This window comes from Sciurus vulgaris (genome assembly GCF_902686455.1).
Source record: "Sciurus vulgaris genome assembly, chromosome: 11".
Lineage (NCBI taxonomy): Eukaryota > Metazoa > Chordata > Mammalia > Rodentia > Sciuridae > Sciurus > Sciurus vulgaris.
Window position 1 is genome coordinate 1,372,647 of NC_136472.1, and position 26,370 is coordinate 1,399,016.

At 54.1% G+C, this 26,370-nt stretch overlaps 2 protein-coding genes and 1 pseudogene across 3 annotated transcripts in view; 1 reads left to right on the forward strand and 2 right to left on the reverse strand.

Annotated features, from left to right (window-relative positions):
- Window positions 1–26,370, reverse strand: part of IFITM10 (interferon induced transmembrane protein 10) — a 289,205-nt gene that overhangs the window by 175,810 nt on the left and 87,025 nt on the right. The gene's annotated exons all lie outside the window — the stretch shown is intronic.
- On the forward strand, window positions 76–25,057 carry LOC306640606 (annotated as a pseudogene). The gene is made up of 2 exons: window positions 76–430; window positions 24,620–25,057. The product of its transcript is annotated as an uncharacterized misc_RNA (transcript).
- On the reverse strand, window positions 19,516–20,159 carry LOC306640614 (uncharacterized protein; the record flags this gene model as incomplete). Its single annotated transcript, XM_079104994.1, has 2 exons — window positions 19,516–19,640; window positions 19,832–20,159. 2 exons carry the CDS (start codon window positions 20,157–20,159, stop codon window positions 19,516–19,518), a joined length of 453 nt encoding a protein of 150 aa, XP_078961120.1.

The window sequence follows — 26,370 nt, forward strand, 5'->3', positions numbered from 1 at the left end:
GGCTCCCACATTCCACCCCACACTCCTCCCTCTGCACCTGCTCCTCTCACCCACTCCACCTCCACCACCAGAACCATGGGCTGCTGTGGCTGCTCTGGAGGCTGTGGCTCCAGCTGTGGGGGCTGTGGCTCCAGCTGCTGTGTGCCTGTGTGCTGCTGCAAGCCCGTGTGCTGCTGCAAGCCCGTGTGCTGCATGCCGACCTGCTCCTGCTCCAGCTGTGGCTCCTGTGGGGGCTGTGGCTCCAGCTGTGGGGGCTGTGGCTCCAGCTGCTGTGTGCCCATGTGCTGCTGCAAGCCCGTGTGCTGCTGCAAGCCCGTGTGCTGCTGCGTGCCAGCCTGCTCCTGCTCCAGCTGTGGCTCCTGTGGGGGCTGCAAGGGGGGCTGTGGGTCCTGTGGGGGCTGCAAGTCCAGTTGTTGCCAGTCCAGCTGCTGTAAGCCCTGCTGCTGCCCGTCCAGCTGCTGTGTCCCTGTGTGCTGCTAGTATAAGATCTGAGGCTCTAATTACAGACATCATCTGGGTCCTAAAATCTGGCTCTACAGGAAAGACCAGAATTGTGTCCTGATCAGCCAAGGGACACCTCTGAGTCCTTCCTGTTGGGACCATGGCAGCGTAGTGTCCAGCCTCCACACTCAGCATCCAGCATTGAGATTGCAGGACCTGCCATGCCAGTTTCCTTCCCACCGTGCCTACTGGGTCCTCCTCTTCCTCTCCTTCACCACCCCAGGCTTTCTAGGACCCTGAGACTCCATGCCACTTGCTGGGTTGTCCTAGGGCTGGGTGTCCTCTGCACACGGCCCAGGGCCACCCCTCGCATGCCTCCACTGTCTCCTCCATCCTGCTCTACGCCCCCTGGGTTGGGATAGCTCTTGGGATGTGTGTAGAGGAAACCCCTGGCATTGTAACCCCTGGTTCCATCCAGAGGGAGGGGTCTCAACCTCCCCTCCCTGTTGCACCTGCCATTGCTCACTGTCCCTCTGTTCAATGCTCAGCCTGGATCTTCTAAGTAAATACAATCCACACCTCCCAAGAGTTACACTGTGGTCATCTTGTTTCTGCCTCTGCATTTTTAGGAAACAAATGGTGTTTACCCATAACCCCCTGTGCCTTCTCCCCCACCAGCTCTAGAACAAAGTGCCATAGACCCCGTGGCTTGAGGGGAGAAATGGAAGCTTGAGATGCTAGAGACTGCTGGGCCTCTGCCTGGTGCCTCCACGGTGTCCACCGTGGACAGTGGCCGTCCTCCATGCCTCTGCATGTCCTGTTTCCTCCTATGGGGCATCAACCCTGGGGACTGGGGCCACATTCGGAGGCCCTGCAGGCCCAGGCTGGTTGGGCCTGCTGCATCCACCTGGCTGGGGATGGCCTCACCCCTCAGGCCCCACTGTCCCTAACCCTAAAGAGCTCCCAGCAGCCAAGCCACTAGCTTCGTCCAGACGGGCTCCTCCCCAGTCTCTGCCCTGGACCCTGTCAGCTCCTAACTGCCCTTCCCCTTTGTCACCTCCTGGACTGGTAGAGAAGGCTCTGCCTGGTTCTGGAGGTGGAGTGTGCACACCAGTGCTGATGGGCTGCTCTCCAGGTGGGCTCAGGAGGTGGAGTGTGCACACCAGTGCTGATGGGCTGCTCTCCAGGTGGCTCAGGAGGTGGAGTGTGCACAGCAGTGCTGATGGGCTGCTCTCCAGGTGGCTCAGGAGGTGGAGTCTGCACAGCAGTGCTGATGGGCTGCTCTCCAGGTGGCCTCTCACCAAGCGCTCAGGTGGCAGAGGTGTGCTCAGGTGCCCCAGTGTCTGCTCTGCCGAGGACCCAATCTCAGGGGACTCGGCCCAGCCTGGAGTCCTCCCGGCTTCCCTCACTCTTCAAGGTCCTGCCTCCCATACAGACCCGGGTTAAGGCTTCAACGAGAGCTTCCGAGGGACACGGACTTCAAGCCCACACTCCTTTCTCACCCCAGACCAGCCTTCCCCTCACGCCCTGCCTGTGGGCCCCTGTCCTGGGTATGGCTGGCCCCAGCCTCTCTCCTCTGGCCTCCCCAGCCCTCCCCAGGTCTGGCCCTCGCCACCCTTCTCAGGAGCCATCGCTGTCCCTCAGAGAGGGTCATCGGCTTCAGGGCCGCATGCAGCATCAAGGGCTGGATTCCACAGCAGCTTCTCTCTGGAAACAAGCAAGTGGCACCCAGAGCCAGGTCTGCCATCTGAAGGAGTCCAGGGTGCAGGGCGCGCTGAGCAGGAGTCAGAGGCCCGAGCTTTGTGGCCTTTGGCTGCTTAGGGCAGGGCCAGCCCAGATGGAGGGACAGGGTGGCTCCCAGAGGGCTCCCGTGGGACAGCCGCCTGCACAGCCCGGCTCCTGGACCTGCCGAGGAGGTGGACTGCTCCCCTGGGCCAGCCCAGGTCAGCAACAGCAGAGCAGAGGTGGTCCCCCAGGTCGGCCAGCTGCCCACAGGACAGTGCAAAGCAGCGAGGACTCACAACGGAGTTCGAAGGCGTCCTCCGAGTGTGTGTTCGCTCAACAGAGAGACTGGACTCCATGCAGGACTCTGGCTGGGAAGGAAGGTTCAGAAGTCCCCGAGCTGGTCCACAGGGAAGGCCTCCCAGCGGCCCCCGCGGGGTGGGGAACGCACATGGGCAGGAAGTGGAATTGGCTCCCACACAGGGTTAGACACAGAACCACTCTGCACCTGAGGCTCAGGGAAGCCTGAAGTCAGCCTGGAGTGGGGACCAAGCCACCAGGGCCCTGCTGAGTCTGGGCCCCCTCGGTGGCCTGGGAAGCTCACCTAAGAGATTTCAGGAAAGCCAGCCCCACTTGGTGTGGCCCTGGTGGACCAAAGGAAACCAAGTATGCTCTAAGGAAACCTGTCCCACAGTGGGTGCCTGCAGGACTGGCTGCGCCTGAGGTCTTTCTGCTGCTGTGGCAGTGGCTGCCATCTGGCCGCCTCTTTGCAGGGTCCCTCCATTCTGCGAGTGCATCCTGGGTGGTCTCTCTGCAAGTTGGAAGGGCACTGAGATCTTGGGACTGCAGGAAGGCCGGGCCTGGGGAAGCTGAAGCCCAGGTCCACCAGATGGCAGCTGGGGTTGCGTGGGCCACTCTGGGTCTGGCAGGTCTGTGCAAAACCAGAGACTAGCGCAGGTTCCCGGGGGAGCAGAGGTTGGAGAACTGGAGAAAACTGGGCTCTCTGCAGCTCAGAGAGTTCCCAAGATCTCAGGGACAGAAGGGGACGGCTACAATGGTGGGAAGGTGGGAAGAGGTGTGAGCGCAACTTGTTCTTGACGCTCCCACCAACTTGTCCAGCTCCACGCGACAGGAGCTACCATCAAACTTCAGACCACCCCACCTGTAGGTGAGAAAGGAAGCTGGGAAATTTTCTGAAAGCCAGCAAAAGCAATCACTCAATATTCCCTTGAGACTCTCCTCCTTTTTCTTTCATTTTCACCTTCTCTCACACCTCTACCATCTTGCATCCAGGTATATTTATGCATCAATGTATCGAGGAATGGGATGTCTGAATAGTATATGACAGTTTTGTTGTGTATTCTTATATTTTTACTTTTAAAAAGATCTGTACATACTTTTTCTCTCACTTATCTATCTCCTAGATTCTCTTTCCACTTCTCACATACTAACTACAACCTCTTGTAATTTCGCCTTTACCCTTACTATGAATTTTTAGCTCTGTCTTCTCACCTTCTCCCTCATAAACACACATTCTACACTACCTGTGTTCCCCCCTTGTCCATCATTAGCTAAACCCTTTTAGCAAACTTACCATTTTTACCGGAGACAATGATTGAACACTTCATTTCTGTCTATTGTGACCAAAGTGTAAACGCCTTAATAGGAGCCTTTGGGCTTAAGGTGGATATCATTTCCATTGGGTGCTGATAAGACTGGTCTCTCCCTTAAAGGAGAGGTGCTGGAAGCCTTCAGGGACACAAAGTCTACAGGGTAGAATCTGTGCCGCTCAGGTCCACACTGCTAAACGAGAAGACACAAAAACAACATGAAAAAGCAAGGGAACAAAGCACCTCAAACAAACCAAGATGTCCCAACAAGAGACTCCACAGACAACACAGTAAAAGAAATGTCAGCGACAGAATTTAGAAAATACATCGACTGAACTTCAAAATAAAGGATGGTCTGGAGCGAAAAACACAGGATATGAAAGAGCACTTCAATAAAGAGGCAGAGATTATAAAGAGAAATTAAACAGAAATCCTCAAAAATGACGGAAACAATAAACCAGATTTAAAATTCAATGGAACCTATCACCAAAAGCCTAGAAGACGTGGAAGACAGAACCTCAGACAATGAAGACAAAATGTATTCTCTTGAAAATAAAGTCAAATGCACAGAGAACACGGTAAGAAACCATGAACAGAACCTCCAAGAAATAGGGATTAACACGAGGAGACCAAATTTAAGAGTTATCGGAATAGACAAATGCGTGGAGATACAAACCAAAGGAATGCACAATCTTGTCAAGGACATAAAAAACATCCCAAATCAGAAAACATCCCAAATCTCAAGACTGAAATGCAAATCATCTACAAGGGACTTACAGGACCTCAAATGTGCAAAATTACAGCACACCAACCCCAAGGCACATCATAATGACAATGACTAACATAGAAAATAGGAATATAATTTCAAAGTGTGGGAGATACAAAAATCAAATTACATATGCGGAGAAACCAATTGGGATCTCAGCTGTTTCCTCAACCCAGCTCCTCAGCTCCAGGATGTCCTGGAATAACATATGCAAGCTCTGAAAGCAAATGGAGGCCAGCTGAGAATTCCATAGTCAGCAAAATTAAGGTTCCGATTTGAAGGTCAAATACAAACCTTCCATGATTAAAAAAAAAAAAAAATTAAAAGAATTCATAATTAGAAAACCTGCTCTACAGAACTTTCTCAGGAAAATATTCCCTGAGGAGGAAATGAAAACAACAACAACAAAGCTATGAAACCCAGCAAACTAGGCACTACACTAAAGGAAATGTCAATCAAAGGAGAAACTAAGTCACGTTGAAAACCAAAAATAGACCAAAATGGTCGAGAATTCAAATCATATCTCAGTAATAACCTTGAATGTTAATGACCTAACCTCATCAATCAAAAGACACAGACTGGCCGATTGGATTAAAAAACAAGACCCAACAATATGCTGCCTTCAGGAGACTCATCACCAGGCAAGGAAATCCACAGACTGAAGGTGAAAGGTCGGGAAAAAACACCTCACTCACATGGACTGCGCAAACAAGCAGGGGTTTCCATCCTCACATCAGACCAAGTGGACTTCCAGCCAACGTTACTCAGAAGGGACAGAGAAGGACATCTCCTACTGCTTAAGGGAATCATACACCAACGAGACATAGCCATCTTAACTACTTATGCCCCAAACAATGGGGCATGTACGTGCATCAAACAAACCCTTCTCAACTTCAGTAATCAAATAGACCACAACACCACGACTCTGGGTGACTTTAACACACCTCTCTCACCACTGGATACAGCTTCCAAACAAAAAGTAAGCAAGGAAGCTATAGAATTAAATGATACAACCAATGATTTACACTTAACGGACATATACAGAGTATTCCATCCGTCATCGAGCGAACACACTTTCTTCTCAGCGCACGAGGATCCTTCTCTAAAATAGACCGCATGTTATGCCACAAAGCAAGGCTCAGCAAACACAAAAATATAGAAATTCTACCCTGCATTCTATGTGGTCATTATGGAATGAAAGTGGAAATCAAGGATAAATAAAAAATAGAGCCACTCCAACATCTGGAGAGTAAATGGCATGGCATTGAGTGATGAATGGATAGAAGAAGAAATCGAAGTTGAAATAAAAAATACTTAGAGGGAAAGACGACACCAATTCTACACATCAAAATCTCTGGGACGCTATGAAGGCAGTGCTAAGAGGAAAGCTCGTTGCATTGAGATCATTCATTCAAGGAATGAAAAGCCAACCAATAAATGACCTAATGTTACATCTCACAGCCCTACACAAAGAAGAGCAAATCAACACCAAAAGCAATAATTAAAACCAGAGCTGAAATCAATGAAATTGAAAGAAAAGAATCAATTGGAAAAATTGACAAATCCAAAATTTGGTTCTCTGAAAAAATCAATAAAAGTGATAACCCCTTAGGCATGCTAACAAAGACAAAGAGAAAAAACAAATTACTAATATTCAGGATGCAAAAGGAAACATCACAATGGTCACTACTGAAATACAAAAGATAATTAGAGACTATTTTGAAAATTCATACTAAATTAAAATAGAAAAACATGAAGACATGGAAAAATTTCTAGAGACATTTGATCCACCCAAACTCAATCAGGAGGAGAAACACAATTTAAACAGATCCATTTCAAACAGTGAAATAGAAGAGGCCATCAAAAACCTACCAACGAAGAAAAGCCCAGGAAAAGAGAGATTCTCAGCCGAGCTCTACCAGACTTTCAAAGAAGCATTAACACCAATAACGCCTCAAGTTATTTCATGAAATAGAAAAAGAAGGAACCCTTCCAAAGTCATTCTGTGAGGCCAGTATCACCCTGATAGCAAAACCAGACAAAGACACATCCAGGAAAGAAAACTTCAGGCCAATATTCCTGATGAACACAGACGCAAAAAATTCTCAGTAAAATCCTGGAAAATCACACACAAAACATCTTTAAATGACAGTGAACCATGATCGAGCAGGGTTCACCTCTGGAATGCAAGTTTGGTTCAACATACGGAAATCAATAAAAGTAATATATCACATCAATAGACGTAAAGAGAAGAATCACATGATTATCTCAATAAACACAGAAAAAGCATTTCACAAAATAGAGCACCTCTTCATGTTCAAAACACTAGGAAAACGAGGGATAGTAGGCACTTACCTCAACATTGTAAAACTATCTGCGCGAAACCCAAGGCCAACACCATCCTAAAAGGAGACAAACTGAAAGCATCCCCTCTAAACACTGGAACAAGGCAGGGATGCCTTCTCTCACCACTTTTATTCAACATCGTCCTGGAAACTCTAGCCAGAGCAATCAGACCAAAAAAGACATTGGAGGGATAGGAACAGGAAAAGAAGAACTCAAGCTATCACTATTTGCCAACAACACGATTCTACATTTAGAGGATCCAAAATATTCCACCTTACATTCCACTCATAAATGAATTCAGCAAAGTAGCAGGATATAAAATCAATACCCACCACTTCTACATATAAGCCATGAATCCACTGCAAGAGAAATTAGGAAAACTACCCCATTCACAATCGCCTCAAGAAAAATAGAATACTTGGGAATCCAACTAACAACAGAGGTGAAAGACCTCTACAGTGAAAACCATAGAACACTAAAGAGAGAAATCCCAGAGGACATTAGAAGACGGAAGGATCTCTTTCCCATGCTCCTACACAGGCAGAGTGAATATTGTCAAATGCCCATACTACCAAAAGCGCTATAGAGATTCCATGCAATTCCTATTAAAATCCCAATGACATTCTTCAGAGAACTGGGAAAAGCACTCGTGAATTTCACTTGAAAAAATAAGAGACCCAGAATAGACAAGGCAATCTCTTAAGCAGGAAAAGGGAAGCAGCGGGCATCCTAATACCAGAGCTCAAAATGATGCTACAGAGCTATAGTAATACAAACAGCATGGCATTGGCCCCAAAGTAGACATGTAGTCCAATGGTACAGAATAGAAGGCACAGAGACAAACCCACCTACGTATGGTTATCTCATACTCGACAAAGGTGCCAAACATATACATTGGAGAAAAGATAGCCTCTTCAGAAAAAGTGCTGGGAAAACTGGAAATCCACATCTAACGAAAGGAAATTGAACCTCTGTCTCCAACCCTCACAAAACTCAACTCAATGTGGATAAAGACTTAGGAGAACAGAGACGCTGTGTCTAATAGGAGAAAAAAGAGGCCCAAATCTTCATCCTGTCAGTTTAGGAGCTGACTTCTGTAACAGGACTCCTGAAGCACAGAAATGAATTAAGGATCAATAATTCATGGATTCAAACAAAAAGCTGTTTCTCACTAAAGGAAACAAGTGAAGAGAGAGTCGACAGAATGGGAAAGAATCTGTACCACATGCACCTCAGATGGAGCACTGATCTGCAGGATAATAAAGAACAGAAAAAAGTTAACACCAAAAGCACACATAGTCCAATCAATAAATGGGCTCAGGAACCCATAGAAGAAGATACACAATGGATCAACAAATATATGAAACAAGGTTCACCATCTCTTGCAATGAGAGAAATGCAAATCAAATGTGTCCAATGTTTCATCTCAGTCCAGCCAGAATGGCCATTATCAAGAACACAAGCCACATCCATGTTGGTGAGGACGTGGGGGAAAGGGTCACTCACAGGCTGCTGGTGGGAGTGCAGATTGGTGCAGCCCCTCTGGAAAGCAGTGTGGAGATTCCCAGAAACCTTGGAATGGACGCACCCTTTGACCCAGGTCTCCCACTCCTAGGTTTATACCCAAAGGACTTAAAATCACCACACTGCAGTGACACAGCCACATCGATATGTACAGCAGCTCAATTCACCACAGCTTGTAATACCCAAGTCGACGAGTCCCCCAAAGACCACCAGGAGCCAGAGTCGGGTGCAAGCCCACAGGACCATTTATTAGCAGCCTCGAGTCGGGACCGTCATGAAGGCACCAAGGCAGCAGGCAGAGGAGGCGCGGCCCTGACTTACTAGGATTCCTCTTTTTATAGGAAAGAAGCACACGCAGGGAGGTGGGGACCATAGGCGGGGGGTTTCATGCCTTAGTGTTTCGGGATTGGGTAAGGGTATGCGGGGTGTACCTGTCCTTGTTGGGGACAGGTCAGGGGGTGGGTGTGATCAGAACAGGACTTCTGAGCTCATGGGGACTTTCCTCTGGCACTATGAGTGGTCTGGTATTATTTCATTGAATAGGTTGTTCATTCCTTTGGTTTGTATATCTGTGCCTTCCTCAATCCCAATAATTCTTAAATTTGGTCTTTTCATGGTGTCCCATAGTTCTTGGAGATTCTGTTCATGATTTCTTACCATCTTCTCTGTTTGGGCGACTTTATTTTCAAGATTAAATATTTTGTCTTCATTGTCTGAGGTTCTGTCTTCCACGTGGTCTAGTCTGTTGGTGATGCTTTCCATTGTGTTTTTTATTTGGTTTATTGTCTCCTTCATTTCAAGGATTTCCGTTTGGTTTTTTTTTTTGAGAATCTCCATCTCTTTGTTGAAATGATCTTTTGCTTCCTGCAGGTGCTCTTTCAGCTTATGGGTATTATCATTCATTGCCTGCATGTGCTCTCTTATCTCATCCTTTGCTTCGCGAATCATCTTAATCATGTATAATCTGAAGTCCTTTTCTGACATTTCTTCTACCGTACTGTCATTGGATTCTGTTACTAAAGAATCTAGATTTGTTTGGATCATTTTCTTCCCTTGTTTTTTCATGTTGTTCATGTATCTTCCCCTCTAGCACTACAGATATGGGTATTGCAGATTTCCCCCTATAGGCTTATAGTGGCCCTATAGGTTTCCAAAACCCAATCTGACAATGAGCTTCAAGCCTCCAGCAGGCGTCTCAGGATGGGATTTGCCCCACCCGAAGATCGGAGCTACGGCTTCCAGGATTATCCAAGATGGCTGCTCTGGCTTCCAAATGTGTTGGTAAATGTGGAGCTGCAGCTCAGGTGTGGACGTGGTCAGTTGAAGGTCCTGGAGACAGGATGCAGTTGGTCCAGCAGTGGTCCTGCAGGACGGGTGTGTTTGGTGTGGTTGTGGGTTTCAGGAGGCCGGGGTGCAATCAGTTGGTCTGGGTTCCCGGTGATAGGGCACAGTCAGTTGGTCTGGGGGTCCTGGCGGCAGGGAGCAGTCAGTTGATGTGAGGACCTCAGAGGCAGGGAGCGATCGGCCGGGCTGAGGGATCCTGGAGACGGGGCTCAGTTAGTCCGGCCAGGGGTCCTACAGGGCCTGGCTATTGTCTCAAAATGGCGGCAGCCACGTATAATCAAACCTGCAGGTACTGTAACAGTGAACTTCCAGGCAGCAGCAGGCAGCTGGTTCTCCACTGGCGGTCTGCGGTCAATCTGCTGGCAGCTGTCGGACGATCGGGGAGGTGAATCTCGAGGTTTGGGTGATGGATAGGGGCAAGGCAGGCGATGGACAGGCGAGAGGTAGGCAAATGGCGGATGATAGACGTCTGACAGTGAGCAATCTGCTCTCAAAAAAGGTGTCGATATGCGGGCAGATTGCAGGTCATCACAGCAGACAAATGGGGCAAAGAGCAGGGGATCCATAAGCAGCAAAAACTGCCTCACCGAGGAACAGATATCCTCTGCTTGAATCTGGCGTTGTGGAGCGACAAGGAACGCAGCCTCCCTCTGGACCGCCATCTTGGATCTCCCCCACTTTCCCTCTTGTTTGGGCTTCAAGGGTACTGGCGATCAGACCCAGGGGCTTGCACATCCTAGGCAAGTGCCCTAAACACTTTTCTCACTATGATGTTCTGGGAGTGGGCGGTTTCGTTCTTTTGAGGGGTTGGGGGCCTGACTGAGATGGGGGCTCCTCCGTACGATGGAGTCACGTTGGTTCAATTGAGTCCTTTCATTTCCCCCTCGGACTGGAACCTAAGAGGCCCAATCATGGGGTCCGGTAAGCTCTACAGTCTGAGCCTAGGGGCTGATAGTGAGAACGCACAACCATCAGTTGAAGGGCCCAGCCGTTCTTCCATGAACTGCACTAGTCTGTTCAGAATGCAGGGCCCAAAGGTTAGGAGCAAGAGTGAAATGATAAGGTAGAGATCCAGGTGGTCAACCAAGGGGAAGAATTAAGCCATGATTCACCAGCCCTGTTGTGCCTCCGTTCCCTCCTTCGTTTTGCTAGTCCTTCTCTAACTTTAGCCATAGACTCTTTAACCACTCCCGAATGGTCAACATTAAAGCACCATCCTTCACCTAGGGCACGCAGAATCCTCCTTGCTGTAGGAAAAGCAAACCTAACCCCTCCTGTTTAGCATCACTACTTCAGCTAGGGAAGTGAGGGACTCTTGAAGGTGGGCAATGGAGTTTTCTAGCCTCTCAATATCTAGACCAATAGCCGCTCTTAAAGTAGAGTAATGTTGGTTCTGAGTTATTAAGGAAGCTGTTCCTGTTCCCGCTCTATGAGTCCCACACCCAGAACCATTCTTAGGGTTGGGGCGTAAGAGGTTCCCTCTGGGTTGTGGATAGAAGTCCTCACCTGAATGGTACAACATCCCGGGAACTAGCCGAACGAGAACGCAAAAGCCCTGGGAGCTATTGATCCCCTCCGTGTGGGCACACGGTGTGAGTCCTGTAGAACAGGCCCACCAGTCCTGCTGGGGAATTAGGTATTGACTTGAGTTGCCAGCGACACAGTTTGGCTGCGTAAGAACTGGTGAGATTCAGGGATATGACCTATACAGGGCCCTTGTCCAGCGACTTGTTGTAAGGGTAGGGTACCTTTTGCTTGCCAGCGACCTTCTGCAGAGCTGGGGAAGGGGTGCAGTTCCCTAGAGTTGCTATGCCTTCATAGTACGGTGGGACTGCAACACAGCACAGCCAACGGGACTCTGTCACATTGGGTTTAGAGGTGTTTCGGACTAAGTAGGATTGTTTCAGAAGAGCTAACAGGGGGTGTTCTGGGGTCTCTGCCGGAAAAGTGACAGGTTCTGGTGGCGAGGTCTCGGTGCCAGGAAACCCCAAAGGCGCGATTTGGGGTGCTGATTTGCTGAACAGATTGTCTGCTTGGGTTAAGTACCTGGTTGGGACCCAATGCTGTTCTGCTCAGGGGTCTCTGGACTAGCTTGATAATGAAGATCAGTCCAGGATTGCACCTGCTGCGGTAAAGCCTCGGTCCCCAGGATTGTTCGGCCTCCCAGCTTGCCTTCTTTCCCGCGGGGCGGGGGTGAACTTCATGACTAAGGGTTGCAGCGTCCCCCCTGGGGTAGCTAATGGGAAGGCAGAATATCCTCCCTGGTCTTTGTTGTAGCATGGCCCACAGCTCACCCTTTCACCGTCCTGCTGGCAGTAACCTCGCCCCACTTGTAGCATGCTTCCACCCCTTGCCCCTGAGATCAGGTCTCCGGTGACGGGGGTCCACGTGACCCACCCAGTAGACTCACACCCCATGCTTTACAGTAGAGGCTTTCTGGACCTCCGCTCTTGGCAATTTCGCTTTCTGCCTCGTGAGTGAGCGAGGCAGATGTGGAACCCTAGGCTTCTGGCATTGCTTCGACCCCCAGGGGTCTTACATCCAGACCCCGGGAAGGGTTCCTGGTCCGAGGGTCCCATGCATCCCCCACAAGGTCACATAAGTCCACATGGAGGTCAGGGAACCACGTTCCTTGGGGGACTAAGTTTGAGGAGGTGACCTTGGCCACTTCACCGGTTTCCACGTTGATGATCACCCAGGTTTGGTTCCAAGGGAGGTGGGGTTGCCTTGAGCCAGCACAGTACTTACGTTAGGAAGCAAAGGGCCACTGCCTGGAGCCTTTAAAGCGCAGCTTGAGAGGATTCTCGGGCTTCTGATACCGTCCACTGTTCACCTTTATGGCTTCCCTCCAGAGGGAAGGGGTGCGCAAGCCTGGCGTGGTATAGCGGCTCCAGGTGGCTATTCCATCTGCCTTGATGGCGGTGGTGTGACAAGCAGGCTGGTGTGATAAGCATGCGGCTTTTTGACTGGGATTAGGGGAGTGTTCCAGGTCGATTGCGTGGGCCTGAGGACTCCCAAACTCAGCAACCTCGGATATGGGGCGTGATCCCCTCTTTTGCTTCAAGGGGCGTGGGATACTGACGAACCTTAACTGGGTCTGCCGCTGGTTTGAGTTCCACAAATTCTGGGGGACGGTGTTTAGCTAGACCCATGCCCCCTGAGTTGGTCTATGCTGAGGGAAACTTTTGGAGCCAATCTTCCAATTGGGGTCTAGTTCCAGACCTGTTTGGTGCATCCTATACTCTTCAGGGACTGCTAGTTACACGTATGTGGAGGGGTTCCCTTTGCCATAAGCAGCGAATTTGGGCTTTCGTTTTTTGTTCCCAAATCTCGTCCCAGCACGTGGTATGGGCAGTCTGGGATCACTAGAAAGGAACGGGTCACTCGTCCTGCTCCTAGGTCCACAGTCCTTCGGGTAGTCCATGAATGAGGCTTGACTCCCCTGGCTCTTGGGCCCAGATTGTTTTGCTCGTTATGGGTCCGTTAGCCCGCAGTAGAACCGAGTTTTGGGCTCCAGTGTCAACCATAAAGTCAATTGGGTTCCCCTCCACTTTTAAGGCTACCGTGGGGTCGGGGAGGGGGACCGAACCCCGTCCCCCTAGTCACTGTCCACATCGGGTACTGAGCACTTTGGTCCCACTACGTCCTGCTTCCGGGACGCTCTTTAGCCCAATGATCTTCCTCTGCAATAAGCACACTGATTCTTCCCCAATCGGGGTCTGTCTTTGTTACCTTTAATTTGCTTGTCATCTTCCTCTTTGGCCGCCAGGTGTCGTAGCCGCCGGCGGCGATCATCTGGCTCTGAGGATGCAGCTAGCAGGATGCTGGCAAGGTGTTGATTCCTCTGCCGTTCCTTTTTGATTTCTTTTTCCTCTACACTGTCCCTTCCATGAAACACTTTTTCTGCCACTACAACTAGACCCCTTAAACTCTTTTCTCCCAAACGTTGCAGTTTCTGCGCTTCGTTTTAACGTCTGGAGCTGACTGATTAATGAAAGCTAAGGTCACTGCGGCTGCACTGTCTGGTGAATCTGGATCAAAATGAGTATATCTCCTAAGAGCTTCCTGCAATCTCTCTAGAAAGGCGGCTGGGCTTTCTTCAGGTCCCTGCTTCAGATCATAAACCTTACTCAAATTGGTGGTCCCAGGTGCGGCCACCCTGAGACCCGCCATCAGAGTCGGGCGATGCGCCAGGCGGCTCTCCCTACCTTCCGCTGCATTAGAATCCCAGCTGGGGCGGGTCAAGGGGTCAGCTGCATCCACCAGAGCCCGGCTGGGAGTCGGCTCTCCAGGAGATTCCGGGCCTCCATGTGGATGCGGTCTCTGTCTTCTGTGGTGAAGAGAACTGTAAGAGTTGCTGACAATCGTCCCAGGTGGGCTGGTGGGGAAAAAGGACAGTTTGAAAGAGGTTCATCAACCGTTTGGTGTCTTCAGAAAACGGCGCATTTTGAGCCTTCCAATTACAAAGACCACTAGTGGCAAAGGGCCAATAGAGGCACGGTTGGCTCCCATCTCGGTCGGGTGGTCCTGCTGCCCAGAGGGGGAGGACTGTTGGCCCCGCCTCGGGAGTTTCTCCTGGAGGACTGCGGGTCTCCAGGGCGGCCTCCCTCCTGTACTGGTTGGTGGACCTGCGGGAGGCGGGTTTAGGGGGCCGAGGAGGCTGCTGGAGGCGGGAAGGGTGTAGGAGCACAAGGGGGAGGGGGAAGATGTCTTCCTCTGGAGTGCCTCCTTGGAACACGTCAGGCTTAGGAGCGGAAGGGGTTCTGCAGAGGGGTCTGTCTCGGTGACCGCCAGGACCCTCACCTGTTGAGGTAAGAAAGGTTTAAGCCAGGGAGGAGGGTTTTCCATGAGGCCCCTCCAAACCACGATGTAAGGCACTTGGTTCGGGTGACTGTGGGAGGCTGGAAAATGTCTCAGAGTCCTTGACGAGGCCAGGTCCAAGGTGCCTTCTGGAGGCCACCCGACATTAGAAGTTGGCCCTTCTGTCCTGCAAAAGGGAACGAGTGTAGATGCTTTAGCCACAGGAGAAAGGCTGCGTGCTCTGGTTTCCACATCCTTATATGAGAGATCATCGCGTCCAATGCACAAGAGGCTGAGTGTCCCATCGCGTCCCTCAGGGTCACATGCACAGATGCCGATAAACCAAGATGGCAGACGGCACTTAGAACACAGGCGGCAAACGTGCCTCTCTTAGACGGAAGAATGAACCAAGACCAAAATGTGGACTTGGGGCCGCCACGCGGGAGCGACCCGCCACTCGACAGAAGAGACCGAAGGTGAGGAGGCTCGCCGTCCTCCGTCAGACAGATGTGAGGCCCTCCGTCCTCACTGCTGGGGACCGGAGCCTCTTCCAGTCCCTGTGACCACGTTGTCCAGCGCGTCCGCTGTAACTGTTTATGGTCACGCAGATCACGGATCACAGATGGGCGCCCAGGAATCCAAAGGAAAGGAGCACATCCAACACTGACTGACCGGTCGAGGACCCTCCAGGCTGGGTCTGTGGGGTCGAGGGGGGTCCCGGACCTAATACCCACGCGACCAGTCCCCCTAAGACCACCAGGGAGCCAGAGTCGGATGGAAGCACGAAGGACCGTTTATTAGCAGCCTCGAGTGGGGACCCTCATCCAAGGCACCATCACAGCAGGCAGAGGAGGAGCAGCCCCGACACTTACAAGGGTCCTTTTGCTATAGGAAAAAAGCACACGCAGGGAGTTGGGACCATAGGGGGGGTTTCATGCCTCAGCGTTTCGGGATTGGGTAAGGGTATGCGGGGTGTACCTGTCCTTGTACCTGTCCCTCTTGGGGACAGGTCAGGGGGTGGGCGTGATCAGAACAGGAATTCTGAGCTCATGTGGACTTTCCTCTGGCACGATGATTGGTCTGGGAGTGGGCCGTTTTGTTCTTTGAGGGGTTAGGGGCCCAAATGAGTAGGAGACTCTTCCTCATGATGGAGTCAGGTAGATTCAATTGAGTCCTTTCAAGCTAAACTATGGAACCAACCTAGATGCCCTTCGACAGATGAATGGATATAGAAAATGTGGTACATGTACATGAAGAAATATTACTTGGCCTTAAAGAAGAATGAAATTCAGGCATTTGCAGGTGAATGGAAGAAACTAGAGAATATGATGCGACGTGAATTACGCCGTTCCACAAACCCAAAGTCCACATGTTGTCTCTGATAAGCGGATGCTGATCCATAGTTGGGTGGGGGCACAGGGAAGAATAAGGAACTGTGGATTGTGCAGAGGGGAGAGAGGGGAGGGGCGGGCGGTGGGAATGGCAAGGAGCTGGAGTGAGACGGACGTTACACCCTGTACGCCCGTATGGTCACGCTCCTGGTGTGACTCAGCACCACGTGCAGCCACAGGAAGGAGAGGTCGTGCTCCATTTGCATACAACATGTCAAAATGCATTGCACTGCCACGTGTGACCAGTTAGAACAGAAAAGAGATAAATTAAACTAAAAAGAAACAAGGAGAGAAACCGAGGCAAGGGATTAGTTGCTAGTTTCCTGATGAAGCCCTCCTGCGTCCTGGGGCCGGGCTCAGGTCCTCCACAAACCGAGGGCCGAGCCTTTTGCTCTCCTGGCATTGAAGCCTCTGTGCGCAATGACGCGAGGCTTGTGGAAGCCCACGTGACCCTCTGCTTTCTGGGCCCTTCACGCCTTTCCTTCAGGTTCACATGCAGCCAGGGCGTTTGCTGGGCCTGCACTCGGGCCTTGGAGGGCCTCTGCCAAGGACGTCTGTGTCACCGTCTGTTGGTGACCAGTTCTTCCCTTGCTTTCAGGTAGGCACCAGGGCTGGGCAGCCGGGTGGCAGGGGTGGCACGGGAAACGGCCACACTGTTTTCCAAGAGTGGTGGCAGAATCTTCCATGGCCTGGGTGAATTCCGTCCCCGTTGCTCCCACCTGCCCCGGAGGCCGGCCTCGGACCTTGGCCGCCGAGGCCACAGTGTCGTGGTGCTGTTCACTGTCTGCTTCTCTGGCTGTGGGCTGAGTGACCGGCGCTGTCCCCCGGGCTCTCGGCTGGCTTCCTTCCCTCTGGCAGGCTCCCCACCTCCGCCTGGACTCTCTCCCTCTGCAGCATCTGCAGAGGTAGGTTCCTTCTTCTGTTGGGAGGTCCGTCTTCCATGTCTGCCACCTCCCTCCTCCCACTGTCCCAGCCTCCCTTGACTTCAGGCTTGGGCTGCTCTGGGGGCTGGCGTCCCTCTGCCTGCTGCTGCCCAGCCCTGAGCAGATCCTCAGGGACTTCCCGTGTGTCCTGCAGAGCTGAGGCCAGGTGTGCTCTCTGCTCCCTCCTGCCCCTCGCCCTCCCTCCTCATCTCAGAGGTGCTGCTGACCGGCAGGCAGCTGGCCTCCTTCTGCCTCCCCACCCTCCCCTCTCCCTCTGTCCACCCCTGGGGCTACTGGGTCTCCTGCTACATGGCCGCTTCTAGCCCGTGCTCCAGCCGCCTGCTCGGGAAGTGGGAGCAGTTATAGGGCCTTGCGTGGTGTGCAGGTGGCTGGAGTGCGTCCCCCCAGAGTCCACCCACTGGGGGTTGGTACCAGCGAGTGGGGTGGAGGAGGCAGGCATTAGAAAGGTGGGGCCTCGTGGGGGAGACCAAGTCTTGAGGGCTCTGCCCTCAGAGGGCAGCCCTGGCTCTGGACCTCTTCCCCCTCTGGCTTCCTCTCTCACCTGGGATCTCTTCCTCTTCCTCTTGCACCTGCTTCCTCCATGATGTGACAGGCCCAGGGGTCTGGAGGACCTGCTTCCTCGGGCTCTTGGACGCACATCCTCTAGACCTGAGTTCAGGTAGCTGCTTTCAGTTACTGTGGAGAACTGACCAAAGCCTGCCGGTCCTTCTCCAGGGGAAGTGGCTTCTGCCAGGCCTGGAGGGTCCTGGTGGATCTCCCTGGGTCCTGACCCTCCAAGCTGGACTCCTGGGCCATCCCTTCCTGCCAGGAATCGTCCCCTCCACCCTCCGAGTCCCTGCTGAGTGCAGGCTCCCGGGGTCACAAGCCCCGACCCCTTCCAGGCCCCTCCAGGCCCCTCCAGGCCCCTCCAAGCCCTCCCACGGCCGGCCCAGGCTGCCCGACTGCAGCAGCTCATGGCCACGGCCCGGCTCCTGGGGTGGAGTGTCCTCTGCGGTTCAGCGTGGTCCTCGGTGTGTCTCTATGAGGGCCTCCTCTGAGGACCCCAATCATTTGGATGAGGGCCACCCTGACAGCCTCCCCTCAAGTCAGTTACGTTACAGGGACGCACTTCCTAGTGCTGTCACATCTGAGGTCCTGGGGACGGCTCCACAGCAGAATCTGGGGACAGGTCGGGCCCATCAGGCCCACCCCCTCTAAAGCCCACTGTCCTCACCTTCTTCCTTCCCTAGACTCCCTCAAGGCGTCCTGAGAGCCCTGCGGAGTGGCCCTGCGGAGCTGCCCTCAGCCACCCCAGGACCCGACCACCCCCACTGGGGCCTCAAACACGCAGTGCATGTTGAGTGGACAGAGGGTCAGAGTGGGAAGATCTGAGGGGTTTCGAAAAGCACAACAACCTTGACTGTGGGGAGGGGTATTTTCAGGGAAAGAACCAGAGGAGAGAGCAGGATTTGGGGCAAGAGAGGTTTATTCTCTGGGGTCTGATCTGGCCCTGAGGCAGTCACTAGAGTAGGTGGTTACGGGGCTGGACAGGGCGTTCCTGAGATGTCCCCAGAGGGTGCAGAAACATCCCAAGTCCTCAGGGGGAGCCCTGTAGGTCTCCACAGGGTGGCCCATCCAGCAGATGGCAGATGGGGGAGGGAGTGGACTGGGAACAGAGGAGAGTGGAGGAAGTGCCCAGGTAGGGGTGTGGGAGGCCTTGGGGCAGGGGATGGGCAGGGGTGTCAGGCAAGGAAGGGTAGCAGGTGGGGTGGTGGGAAAGGGCAATGGTGGGGTGACAGGGAAGAGACGGGGCTGAGGGGTGAGGAAGGGCAGGGGGACTGGGGGAAGGGAGGGGCAGAGGGTGAGGGGCAAGGAAGGGTAGCAGGTGGGGTGGTGGGGAATATCAGGGTCAGGAGGTACAGAGGGGCAGGGGTGAGTAGTGAGGGCAGGAAGGGCAGGGCAGGGTTTCAGACTGCTACAGGGGACAGGGGACCCAGGAGGGAGCAAGCAGCATGAAAGTGGGAGTGTCCCATGAGAGCCAGGGGCAGGATCTCTGGGCAACCTGGTGCCCCTGGAGAGGGCAGGCCCAGGGAGGCCTCGGGGGCTGCGTTGCTGCAGGTCGACTGGGCTGGAAACCAGGCTCACAGCAGCCGGTTCCCGTGGCTCTTCTCCTGGGCAGCAGGCAGTGAGGTGAGGCCGGGAGTTGACATGGCTGTGCTCATGCCTCTGAGGGTCTTTGACACTCAGACACAGGGCCCAGAAATTCCCATGTGCCAACCCTGTCATCAGCTCTGGGGGAGCTCACCGTCCAGACCTCTCACTGTGCTGACCAAGACCAGCCCGAGACTGCCAGCCATGTGGTGGCCGAATGGTGGAGGAGTCCTCCTGGACACAGCCCCCGCCCGTGCTGGACGGATGGACCTGCTTAACACTCGGCTTCTGTGCCAACACTGCAGGCACCAGTGTGATCCAGGGCTCTCGTCCCAGCTCCTCCCACAAATGGCCCCAGTCAGACCCTTACTCAGGTTCTGCTTCCCAGACCGAGCTGTGATGTGACAAGCCACCAATGAAGAAGCCCCAGCTGGGAGCAGGGACGCGTGTACCTCTGTGGCTGGAGCCTGAGAGCAGGCATGAGCAGCACACGGGGCTCAGCAGCTGGACAGGCAGCAGCAGGGCTTGCAACAGCTGGACTGGCAGCAGCAGGGCTTACAGCAGGTGGACTGGCAGCAGCAGGGCTTACAGCAGGTGGACTGGCAGCAGGAGGACCCACAGCCTGAGGAAGCAGCAGGGTTTTGCAGCAGCTGGATTGGCAGCAGCTGGATCCACAGCCTGAGGAGCAACAGGGTTTGCAGCAGCTGGACTGGCAGCAGCAGGGCTTACAGCAGGTGGACTGGCAGCAGGAGGACCCACAGCCTGAGGAGCAGCAGGGTTTGCAGCAGCTGGACTGGCAGCAAGAGGACCCACAGCCTGAGGAGCAGCAGGGTTTGCAGCAGCTGGACTGGCAGCAGCAGGGCTTGCAACAGCTGGACTGGCAGCAGCTGGATCCACAGCCTGAGGAGCAGCAGGGTTTGCAGCAGCTGGACTGGCAGCCCCCACAGGAGCCACAGCCGGAGCAGGAGCAGACTGGCACGCAGCTGCACACGGGCTTGCAGCAGCACACGGGCTTGCAGCAGCACATGGGCACACAGCAGCTGGAGCCACAGCCCCCACAGCTGGAGCCACAGCCCCCACAGCTGGAGCCACAGCCCCCACAGCTGGAGCCACAGCCTCCAGAGCAGCCACAGCAGCCCATGGTTCTGGTGGTGGAGGTGGAGTGGGTGAGAGGAGCAGGTGGAGAGGGAGGAGTGTGGGGTGCAGCTCCTGAGCCCGGCCTTTATGTACCTGCCCGGGGTCAGGTGTGGGCTGGTCCCACGGCCACTTCCTGGAGTCTGCTCTTGTTTCCCCAGGGAGGTCATGTGTCTTGGTAGAGCAACACACACTTCACCTGACCCTGTCACGTGCTTCCCACTGGTACTGTTTCCTCTCTGCACCTCGGGGCAGCCCCGTGCTGCCCCCAAGGGTGGGACATTTCGCACTCTTTCTGATGCTCTGTGTTCAGTGTTGGTCTGTGGGCTCTTTGGGATCCTGGCCCAAGTTAGTCATGATCAAAGTCATGTTCCCCACCATGTCTGGGGGGCAGAAAGTTCCAGAAAGATTCCTCTGTTCCTTGCAATGTTCTGGTGAGCGCAGATCCTCAGGGCCCTTGCTCCCCAGGCTTTCTGTGGCCCCTGTGACTTCGACGGGTCCATCTCACTACTGAAGGTCACATTCTCAGGAGTCCAGGATCTTGGGCTGCTGGTAAGTGCCCATTCCTCTCTCCCCGCCTCTCTTCTGCCCCTGCTCGGGCAGCCCTGCATTTCTTCCAGTCACCCTGAAGCTTGGAATGCCTCCAGGGGCTTCTTTCTGCTCACTGCCTGCCTCATCCTGACATGGCACCTGCCCCAAGCATCTCCCAAGGGCCCTTTCACAGTCCCCTAGGACTTGGCGTGCCCCTCCCAGATCCAGGGGCAGAGTCCCAGGTGACCTACACCCTGGGTCCTCTGCATGGGGCACTTCTGGATTCTAGTCTGTCAGGACCAGCCCTCTCGCGCCACCTACAGTGTCCCCAACACTCAGCAGCCTCTCCCTGCCTCTGTCCAGGGCCACCTTGGCCTTTCTCCACCCCAGGAGACCTGACAGCAGCTAGGAGCCTCTTCTCTCCTGCAAAGGGCTCACCACTCTCTGGAGCTCCCTGAGTTGCATTTCCTGATTCTGGTGGGTTTTCGAAGCACCATCGCTGGCGGTGTGTGACTCACGGTGGCCATGATGGGAGCAGGCTCTCCTGTGAGCTTCTGCATTTGAATCAGAGTAGGACCCCAATGTCGCAGGCACAGTGGAAGTTCTCTTGCTGAGGAGGAGTCCAGGGGAAGGGGCAGCGCTGGAGACTAATGGGCCACAAAATGCCAATTGCCAGCTGGCAGTCCCCCGTGCAGGGTGGAGACTGAGTTCTTTGATCCTCCGTGCGGAAGGCTGGAGTTATTCGCTCCTGGTTATTCCTGGGACCTTGACCACTCCTGGCTAGTGTAAGGACAGGTGCACATAAGGGAAGTTTACTCTCAGAACATGAAGATATAGATGAAAATGCTGTCAGACAGAAAGAAGAAGGGCCTGGAACGCAGCCGGGAAAGAGATCCGGTTCGTGATGTGGCTGTGTCACTGTAGTATGCTGGCTTTAAGTCCTTTGGGTGTAAACCTAGGAGTGGGATAGCTGGGTCAATCCCACCCGCAATGTATGAGTGACCCTTTCCCCACATCCTCACCAACATTTACTGTGGCTTGTATTCCTGATAATTGCCATTCCCATTGGAGTGAGATGAAATCTTAGTTTTGATTTTCTCTGATTGCTAGTTTTTCAACAGTTTTTCATATGATGTTGATGAATTGTATTTCTTCTGTGACGTGTCTGCTCAGTTCCTTAGCCCATTTATTGATTGGTTTATTTGTCTTCATGGTGTTGTGTTTTGAGTTCTTTGTATATCCTGGAGATTAGTGCTTTACCTGAGGTGCATGTGGTAAAGAGTTCTCCAATCTGTAGGCTCTCTCTTAGCGTTTTTGGTCGCTTCTTTTGCGGAGAAGCTTTTTAGCCCGAGTCCATCCCATTTATCGATTCTTGGTTAACGTCTTGTGCTTTAGGGGTCTTGTTGAGGAAGTCAGGTCCCAGGCCAACCCGGTGAGATGCTGCGCCTACCTTTTCTTCTAGTAGCCGGCGGGGTCTCTCTTCTAGGGCGGCTCATGTGTCTCTATAATCAGAGTGGAAAGGGGACTTTTTGTCACTTTCAGAATAGAAATAGGGCGATTTAAGTTACCATTGCCCTCACCCCCAATAATGCGGTCTCCGCATGTCAATATACTTTTCCATAGAAAGTTATTCAGTTCTTTCTGAACCATGATTAAACTTTATGATTAAAAAGATCAGTAATGATCCCAGCCAGACACCAGAAGAAATGCGGGGACGGAGCGAGGGAGGGAACAGCCCAGGCGGAGCGCCCGCACCCAAGTCCCTGGCTGAGCCACAGGGGAGCCAGGAGGGGCCGGGGGAAGGGCCAGGGGTCCCCCAGGCCCCCGGCCTCAGAGAGGCAGAGAGGCCCCTCCCGGGCCAGGCGCTCTGCGGGCAGGCGCAGAGATGCCCAGACCCTGTGCCCTGGAGCAGCCCGAGGCCCCGGGACGCGCGGAGGACCGCCTTCGCAGAGCGCAGGCCGCCCCTCCCTCCGCGGCCGGCCCCACGCGCCGCGAGTCCGCGGTCAAGGCGCACTCCGCTCAGAACCGCGGACTCTCCAAGGGCGCGTGTGCCCTGCTTCCTCCTCAAGAAGCCACGGAGGACGTGCCGGGAGAACCAGGGGTCCTCAGGGACAGCGACGCGCGTCGGGCAGCAGCACCTGCAGGGAGCGGCGGGCTGGGCCGGGCCACGACACAGCGCCAGAGCCCCAGGAGCCCAAGCTGGGAGGGAAGCGCAGGGAGCCCTGGAGGGGAGGCGGGTCCGAGGGCCCGAGGAGACCGCTGCCCGGGTGCCCGGGACGGGCGCCGCCCGAGGACTCCCAGGAGTCCGCCCGAGGTGGGCACGAGGTGGACGGCCAAGCCCCGCGCGCGGCTGGGCTGGCCTGGCGCACGGGCCGGTGACACGGGAGAGCCAGCGGACACCAACCAGCGATTTGACACGAAAAGGTAAAAGAGAAGCTATGGAGTGAATGGGGAGAAAGACTCCAGTTTAAAGCCGCGGGATGTCCGGGGCGGGCCGGCGGCCTTTTCTCTTCCTGTCTGCAGCACCCTTTTGCTTCTCGGTGGTGTCCATGTGCAACGCGGAGACACAAGGAACCAGGGGCAGGGCTGGGCTGAGGCCCTGGGTTCCCTACTCAGCACCGCGGTGTACATGAAGACGATTAAAGAAAGGAGGTGGGCAGTGACATAAAGCCTAGGGCTGAGGCACACCTGGCTGTGGTAAACACCTTTAAGCGGCCCTGGATGAGGTTGTAATTCAATTAGTGATATGGGATTCTTAAGCTCCATAAAACACAATACTGTTGGACCATTCTTTCCTCTGCTTTAAAAACAAATTGCAATGATTCCAGCTGCATGCAGAGCTGTTGGTAGTTTACAGCCTGGGAATGAGGATGTCTTGTGTCCGACGGCATCTTTGAAACATTAAACAAGGATTAGGCAGGCTCTGGGCCACGGGATGATGGGGGTTCTGCTGGGGTGGCGGGGGACCCAGCAGCTGGTGGCAACAATCTGGGAGCTCTGAATCTATTTCATCACTGCATTGTGATTTTCGTACCAACGATTAAACTTAATGATTCACAAAAAAAGGATCAGTAACAACTAACAAATAATTTAAAAACAAGATAAGTAAGTACATAAGGTCCATCAACAACTGAACCCAAAACAAAATCTACAAGAGGTAGGGGGAAGGGAGGGGGCTGGGGGAGGGAGGGGTGTGGGGGAGAGGGAGGGAGCAGAGGGAGAGGGGATGGGGAGGGAGGGGCGAGGGGCGGAGCTCGGCAGGGAGGGGAGGGGCGAGGCATGGAGGGAGGGGAGGCAGAGGAGCAACAGAGGAGGCAACTGGAGCTTTAGGCACTGAAGTACATTAGGGAGCCCGGTAATTACAGTGTGGGAAGACACACAGAGGGCCGGGAGCTCCAGTGGACTGCGTAGAAAGCTTGTTTCTGAATAAAAATGAGCCCAAAGAGCCTGGAGTTAGGATACAAGTCAGACCTGAACGTGCAGTAGACAGGGGGAAGACAGAGGGGGTCCGGGTCGAGGGCAATGCCAGAGCCAGAGTGAGCCGGAACTGTGGCATGTATTTGAAAGTAGACAGCAAACAGGACTTCCTGTCACTACAGCATAAACACACCAGGAAGGGCATGTGTGCTTGGGACAACCTGCATACAGGTATATAAAGGCTGCCGGGAAGGGGTCTCCACATTCCTCCCTCCCTCTGCACCTGCTTCCTCTCACCCCACTCCACCTCCTCCCACCACCAGAACCATGGGCTGCTGTGGCTGGCTCTGGAGGCTGTGGCTCCAGCTGTGGGGGCTGTGGCTCCAGCTGTGGGGGGCTGTGGCTCCAGCTGTGGGGGGCTGTGGCTCCAGCTGCTGTGGTCTGCCCGTGTGCTGCCTGCAAGCCCGTGTGCTGCTGCAAGCCCGTGTGCTGCTGCGTGCCAGCCTGCTCCTGCTCCAGCTGTGGCTCCTGTGGGGGCTGCAAGGGGGGGCTGTGGCTCCTGTGGGGGCTGCAAGGGGGGCTGTGGCTCCTTGTGGGGCTGCAAGGGGGGCTGTGGCTCCTGTGGGGGCTCCAAGGGGGGCTGTGGCTCCTGTGGGGGCTTCCAAGGGGGGCTGTGGCTCCTGTGGGGGCTGCAAGTCCAGCTGCTGCCAGTCCAGCTGCTGCACCGCCCTGCTGCTCCTCAGGCTGTGGGTCCTCCTGCTGCCAGTCCAGCTGCTGCAAGCCGTGCTGCTGCAGTCCAGCTGTTGCAAACCCTGCTGCTGCCAGTCCAGCTGCTGCAAGCCCTGCTGCTGCCAGTCCAGCTGTTGCAAACCCTGCTGCTGCCAGTCCAGCTGTTGCAAGCCCCGCTGCTGCCAGTCCAGCTGCTGTGCCCCGATTTGCTGTCAGTGCAAGATCTGAGCTCTGGGCTCAGAAGTCCAGTTGCCCTGCACACTCACACTCTCCAGACAGGGCCAGGAGCTGCATCCCAGATCGCTGGTGCTCAGCTCTGGATCTCCATCTTCCAGTTGGTGGAAGCTGCATCCGCAGACCCAGTTCTCCAGGGAAGGACACCGCTAGCTGGTGGTGCTGGGTCCCTCTGCCTGTGTACAGGGAGTTGTGCCTCTTGGCCCTCGGCTGCACTCTCCAGCCTCTGAGTCCCCGACCTCCCTGGCTCCTGGCCCGTGGCTTCGCCCTGGACAGGCAGCACACAGTGGAGCCCCCACAGCCTGGGCACCCCTGGAGCTGGCAGTGCCTTGTCCACTGGCAGTTTGCCCAGCCCAGGATGCCTCCTCTGGGCCCTCTCTGGCCACCCTCTGTGATTCCTCTGTGGAGTTGTGAACTGTACCCTTGATGTCCTCAAATAAACCTCTCTCGGGGCTGGGGAGATCGCTCAGCCTGTAGAGTGCTTGACTCACAAGCACAAGGCCCCGAGTTCGAAACCCAGTACCGCAAAATAAATAAACAAACAAACAAATAAATAAGTAAACAAACAATCCTCTCTCTCCCACTTCTGTCTCCGTGTGTTTCTTTGTTCCATGAGGTCATCGCTGAGCCCTTTCCCTCCTGCTGAAATCCTCCTCCGTGGTCCTGACAGCATGCCGCTTCTGCCCATTTCCTCTGGACCCTGGGTCCCATCACTGTGTAGTCTCAGGCCTCTCTGGAGAGCTGGGAATGGACCCACACACGGGGTACTTTTTAAAGCCAGTGAACCAAAACCAGTAGTAGCGATGCCAAGGCAGCCATGCTATTGGGCATTCAGGGAATTTCAGGGGGTGTTCCTTGGTGCTTGCTGCTCCTCACACGGATGAGGCCAGAGCTCCGGGCTCAGCAGTGCCAGGGGAACTCTACGCCCTGGTTCCCTGCCCTGGATCCCTTTATTAACTGTGGGGGCAGGGTTGAGGCAGTTTCCATCCTCCCCGTGCCAACACCCACGGCCTCCCGTTGCCACTGGAGGATGTGAAACTCAGCTGGATTAGGATCAGGTGAGATACCTGCTCCAGCCCCCATCCCCTGGCTGCTTCACGTCTCCACCCCCCATGATGTGCCGACCTTCTTTATCAGTCACAAGCGCAGCATGCACCCCTCGCCTGCCCACAGCCTGGGGAGGAAGAGGAAGGAGCGTCACGTGAGGTGAGTGCCAGGCGGGAGCGCTGGGCTCCAGACACACACTCTTCTTTTTCTTCTTTGTTTGCTGCAGAGGAAACCCAAGGAGTGCCTGGCGAGCATCATGC